Source organism: Malus sylvestris, chromosome 6 (genome assembly GCF_916048215.2).
Source record: "Malus sylvestris chromosome 6, drMalSylv7.2, whole genome shotgun sequence".
NCBI classification, from domain to species: Eukaryota; Viridiplantae; Streptophyta; class Magnoliopsida; order Rosales; family Rosaceae; genus Malus; species Malus sylvestris.
In genome coordinates this window covers 21,149,513-21,156,198 of record NC_062265.1, presented here as the reverse complement: position 1 = coordinate 21,156,198, position 6,686 = coordinate 21,149,513, and the positions used below count along the sequence as shown (strand labels likewise).

The window sequence follows — 6,686 nt, the reverse complement described above, 5'->3', positions numbered from 1 at the left end:
ACCAAACTGTGATTGTGGAGAGGTCTAAGAACCAGAGTAAAACTTCTTCCCTTTCCCTTTGGATTTGAAATTATTGCCTCGAAAATTATCATAAGATGCAGATGTATTGTGAGTAGCATAGGCAACTGGTGCAGGTAACATATGAGGACGTGAAAAACCTTGTAAAGATTGCATAGGTTGTAGTGGTGGTATGACTTGCATAGGTGACATAGATTGCATAGGCTGTATAGGCTGCAATGGTGGCATAAACTGCATTAGATGTTGAGTAAAACCATAAAGAGGCATAATAGATGACCTAGAAGAGGACCCAGATTCATACACTCTGCCAGACCCATGTGCAATGTTGCAACCATTAGTGGAACTTGTTTGGTAGCTTCATTTATAGTAGATTCTTCAGCCTTAAAATGATAACGTAGTTCAATCAAAGATACCTGATTTTCTCTACAGCTTATAACTGCCTTAATGGTATTGTATTTAGATGGAAGCCCTCTCAATGCAACAATTAGCATATCCTCACCTGGTATCTGAAATCTTTAATTCGATGCAAGTATTGATCAATGTTTTTTGGTCATTTTTTAATTAATTTGTAGGTCAACCTTCATCTGGACAATACCAGTACAATTTTTACTAGCAAACCTCTGTCTCAAATTAGTCCACATCTCCTTAGAACTTCGACAACCAATTATACACGATAATGTAGAGGAAGATAAAGTTGCAGCAAGAAGAGTCATTAAAGCTTTGTTATGAATTTTCCACACTTTGTGTGCATCATAAATTGTCTGAGCATTCTCAGCATTCCCATCTTCCAAATTTGTCTCATCAAATTTCTCCGGACATGGAATACTTCCATCAATAAAGCCCATATATCATTTCCCCCCAACAACAAGTCTATTTGAAAATTCCAATTAGCATAATTGGAGTCATCCAATTTCACAATTACAGTGTTCCCTACACTTGAAATTAAAGACAAAATTGGTGATTGAGTAAGAGCTAACAAGGTATAATTCACCATTGTAGAGATTAAATTGCTTTAGTGCTAAGCAATTGGAAGAATCAACATAGAATTGCAACAGTGAACAAATGCAACAGTACACAAACTTGCAACAGTGAATAATCGCAACACGGAATTGCAATTAACAACAATACTTCAAGAACAACAATCAAGAATCGCAAGAAACAAGTGCAACACAAAATCAAAAGCAATCCCCAACAAGAAGTGTGAAAAACAATAGCTTGAATCATGTAATAACCAAGTAGACGAGGTGTGAGATAACAGAACTTCTCATAATCGACAAAAATGTATCTACGAAATCACGCAACAATAAGCACTGACTTTGAAGAAAAATCCTCAAATTCAAGGGTTTCAACCACTGACTGCAAAGAAAGAAGTAAGCACTGACTGAAAACACCAATGAACACAAATGACGATGTCACAACTAGATAACAGGGGTAGCAGAAGCATAAGGATTGTCAATTGACAGTGGCGGCCATGGTCAGTTCTAATACCATATCAACACTGCAAGTATTCTTACCCACTAAGTAATCTCGAGAGAGAAGAGAGAAGTTAGAGAGAGAAAGAGTTGTGCAAAATGTAATGATATTTCATTATGTCAATTGTAATAATTACAGGTATTTATAGTTTACACCTTATAAAAACCTTAAGACATCTCTTCACTAATCTACTAACACATGTCATAATCCTAGCCATCCATTTCATTATACAATCTGTCAACAGAGAGGTGTGCATGTATGAAACATATTATTTACCAGAATCTATCCAAAAAGTAGCAATCTTGGGATCAAAATTCCCAATTTCAATCGTCTCTCCATCTCCAACTGTTCAATAAAATAACTGTGTGAACGATGATAAATGAATGAGTGAGATGATCCAAAAAAAAAAAAACTTTAAAATATAGATAAAAAGAATACAAGGTTAGAGATTCTTACCATTGTCCCCAAAAAATTGCCACCAGATTTTCCTAGTGCTTCCTTCATACTCAAATACCCTTGAGTAAAAAGATGGGAGGTAATCTTATCTGAATTTTGGGCAAAAATAGAAATCATCAATAAGGAACACAAACCAATCAAGAAACGAGAATTTCATCTAGTACTCTAGAGAATAAGCTACAAATGTGAAGAATCCAACTTACGTGTCAATTTGTGCACTCACTAAAGCTTTAACACAATGTTATGCAGATCGAAGAGCTTGATCCACATGTTTAAATTGTGCTATACTGTTATACATCTGTTCAAAGCAAAACATAATTCTTTTATAATTCAGATTATGAAAGAATTTTCTGCTTGGTTTGACAAAAACATACATTCAATGGAAATGCTGCAACATCTCCAACTGCGAAGATTCCAGGTAAACTTGTCTGGAACAGACCATCAACCTACCTTCATGAAGTTTGTTTCAATACCTAGTTACACAACGCTTGGATAACTTCAGAAAATAGAGTAATGTAGGGCACAAAATAAAAGCAAAGAGGCAAAGTCACACATTTACAAATTTAGGCGAACAATGACATATTTTCATATCGCAGGAGAAATGTAAACAAATAAGTTATTTTTTAAAAGCCAAAGTAGATGTTCATTAGCTTTGGTGGGGGAACTCATCAAATGTCGTAGGTACCATCAGAAGCATTTATAGGGATTTTTTTTCAATAAAGCATTTATAGGGACTTAGAAACCAGTAAATTTCATAAAATGTGGTATAAACATAAGTAGTCGAATTTGTGTATCTCCCCCTTTTGCGGAGGTGCGCGAATTTGGTTCCAACAAACATTATTCTCTTTATTATCATCTAAAATAATTTAGGCTTAAATGTTAAAATGGTCCCTAAGTTTTTGTCGTTGGGTCAATTTAGTCCATGCGTTTGCAATTTGGTCAATTTGGTCCTTGTGTTTCTCTCCATTAGCCAATTAAGGGCATTTCAATCTAATTTCCGTAAAAAAAATTATAAATTATTATAAACTAATTTACAAAATTATTATTTTATTTAAAATATTTAAAAATGAAATAAAATTCAAAATTAAAAGAAAAATTATTCTTCTCCCAACTTCCCGACCTCCTCCCTAACATTACCCCCTCTCTTTTCTATGTCACAACGTTAATCATTTTTCAGATTGGAAGTTTGATCTCTTATATGTGTTATTTATCATTAATTTTCATTTTTCTGTAAAGAAAAAAAGGTAATTCTATAATTTTCTTATGAATTTTTTAAAAGAGACTGAATGAAATGCCTTTAATTGGCTAACGTAGACAAACACAATGACTAAATTAGCCAAATCGAAAACACGAGGACTAAATTGGCCATATGGCTATAACACAAGGACAATTTTGACATTTAAGCCAATAATTTAGAGAAAAATTTATTCGATTTAGAGACCAGTTTGTCATCTATATAAATCAAAGTGGACGATATAATTATTGGATATTACTTGTTATCAGAATTGTCGATTTGTTTGACACATATTACATATAAATTACTAAATGTTCTCCCAAATTAAATAAACTTTTTTTTTTTCTAGAGATAATCATTAGATAATCAAATTAAATAAACATTTCAAACTATGACTTTGTAAACTGAAATGATAATACGTCTTGTAAGGAGGAATGTAGCCAAATACGATCCTAGCTAGTTTCAACATTTGTTTAACAATTTTAATTTATTATACTATACAATCTATAGATAATAATATTTTAGTTTACTCTAATTTACTAGTTAGTGACAAAATAATAGTAAAGGGTTGTCTTTGCCCCAATTGCGGTTATAACTTTACACTTTCGGTTGGTAGTAATAAAATGCATCTTATCTATAGACTTTTTTAGTATATTGAAACTTGAAAGCCAAACCGAAGCTACAGAACCCAAACAACCTGGGTATTGTGAAACCTAGTAATTCTTATTTTGTCTTCATCAGGAGATATTCTGAGTTGTAACTAGAACGTATATTTCTGGTCACATGACACAATACAAATATAGAGATATGTGGTTAACTACACACAAAAATCCTCATTTTTCTGACTTCTTCAAATGCTAACAACTTTCTCAACTAAAATGTAACGTTAGATTTATGAAAATTTTGCATGAACAAATACTGACAAAGATGAGAAATAAGACAACTGAAGAACCACTGAATCTTTGATGATTTCAAATTTAATCAAACAGAAAAGAGAAACGCCAACTGAATTGGTTATGTACATTTTCTCTTTTCCATTAGAGTTGTATACTCAAATAAACAAAAAATAACACAAAAACATGGAGAAAAAAAGAGAGTAGGTAAGCAAAAGCATATACTTGAGCACAATCTTATAGACTGAAGCCATTAGGCTATTAGCTATATATACTCCTACAAGAAAAAACCCCTTTAATAACTAAACTAATCCACTTTCCAAGATCAAAAATATAAAACCATCTTCCAATTGTTCATGGCTCATTGAGCAATATGACGCCGAAGAACGAGTCACATGATGGGCGCAGAGTGTTTCCCGCCTTGGTCCAACACCTCAAGCACCTCGGTCCTGCTCCTCACCACCCTATGAAACAACTCTCTGATCTGCAGCTGCAAAGGCACCAAACCCTCCTCCATCCTCCTACAATTCTCCGCCAGCTCTGCCACCTGCGCCGCCACCTCCTCCAGCTTCTCCGCCTCCGCGGGGAACTGAAACGAGTCTGCAAATTCAATCAAAGACTGCCCCAATTTCTCCATCCTCTGCATCTCCTCAAGCAATCCTGCCGACCCCTTCTTCTCTTTCTTCTTCCACTCCTCGGCGATCTTCTCCTGAAGGCTGATCATGGACTGCGCCCAGGACAAATTCCTCGGGATCGGAAAGTGAGTTATCAACCCGGTTCTCTCTTGGCACGGAATCGCCGTCACCAACATCCACATCACAGACAACATGATCGCACTCATTATATACACCGGCTGAGCCAACCCAGAGGCCTCATTGCCTTTCGGTGCCACCAAATTGCTCGATATCGCTTGAATTTGCTTTGCTGCCGACCAGCCTTTCGACATTCCCCACGACAAGGCCCGAAAATGCCCGACGGCTCGGTCTTTACTTGGGGCGGAAACACCCTGTCTGCGACCGAAAGACCAAGATCTCTCGGTTGCTTTGTTTGCTCCTCCTTCCTTGTCCTCCACCGCCATCGCCGTCACCAGAGAAAGCAACGCCCTTTTCGCTCTTCGCACCTGGCCGTCACCAAGTGGCCTCTGTTCCAAAGCTGAGACCGCAATCTCAGCCAGCTTCTGAAAATGCCTGACCGACTCGATTCCGTGTGAGACCGCGTTGCAAATGTCCAGTGCTTTGACAACGCGGTCCAAAAACTCGGGGACGAGCCGGTCGAGCGGGGCCTTGGTAATCTGTGATGGGTCTCGACCCATCAACAGAACGGCTTTGAACTCGGCCTCACAGCAAAGGAAGACGTCGAGGAGCTTCCGGACCCAAGCGATTGATAAAATCGGGCAGGAAGGGTAGTCCTCCGGCGGAGATAGGAGATCGGAGAAGCGATCCGCGACGTCCTTTTGGAAGTGTTCAAGGTCTTCGAGCTCCTGTTCATGGTTTCCGTCCATGGACACCACCTGGTTTCTTCGGATGCTGATTCGGTTCAGAAACGAACCCTGATTATCTGTTGCGCCCATTTTCTGGATTTTCGATTTTGTTTATTCTCTCCCGAGATTGAAGAGTAAGAAGAGAGAAAAGGAAAGCAGGAGGTGGGAGAGAGAGAGAGAGAGAGAGAGAGAGCGAGAGTAATGTCGAAAGATAAGGGGAGTCGAGTGGTTTTTGGCAGTTAAATATGGTGCGAATTAATGGGGCCATGGATTGTCGGGGACGAGACCGTTTCCTGTTCCTTTTTGTGCACGCTGACTCGGGATTTTGTTCCAAGATTAGCCTTCACATTCCCTTGTAATTACCAGCCCAATACAAAACATTTTGTCTCACACCATGCGAGACTGATATTTTGCGGGTTACTGTGACCTATTAGTTATCACATATATGTTAACGACCCCACTGTAAAGGTTTCTACGTAAATATCACATTATTTGTAAAAGAAAAAAAAGATGTGAAGCAACATAAAACTAATTCATGAATATGGTAATTAGTAAATACGAAATTTGGACGAAGATTGGAGATAAGGAAGAAAACTTAAGATAAATTATTCGTGCTAGAAAAGAAAGAAATAAAACTTGATCACATGACAATGAACTACAAGGAAAATATTAGTTTTTGACATGCTTCACATTTCAAAGTGTAAATGTTCTTCTAACGTACTCTTTCATGCTTTTGAGGTGTTATCTATAAAAGCATTATGTTTAGTCCAGTGATTAAGTACGTTTTATTCGCATCCTGAGATGATTAATTAATATGCAATAATAATTCTTACTTCGTGTAATGCTAGAGAGATTGTCTTTTAAAATCATGTTTTGTAAACTAAATGATGTAGCGGTTGATGATTAAACTCTTTTTTTAATAATTTTAAGAAGTTCAACCAGCAACCACCATATCATATAGTTTATAAAACATGACCTAAAAAGATGATCTCCCCACTATTTTCCCTTTCACTTCATTCATCTCATTCTTGCATCCTCATCTCTATATATAATATGATAATAGTCAGGAGTTCTATCAAAAGATTTTAAGACCAAATTCCGAAGTTATGACTAGCTCAAATTAAGCATCTTC

General features: G+C 36.9%; 1 protein-coding gene across 1 annotated transcript; it reads right to left on the bottom strand.

Moving 5' to 3' along the window:
- Positions 1-4,129: 4,129 nt before the first annotated feature.
- Positions 4,130-5,776, bottom strand: LOC126625012 (protein ROH1-like). The gene has a single exon (XM_050294089.1). It carries the CDS (start codon positions 5,642-5,644, stop codon positions 4,466-4,468), a length of 1,179 nt encoding a protein of 392 aa, XP_050150046.1. The 5' UTR covers positions 5,645-5,776; the 3' UTR covers positions 4,130-4,465.
- Between the last annotated feature and the right edge of the window lie 910 nt (positions 5,777-6,686).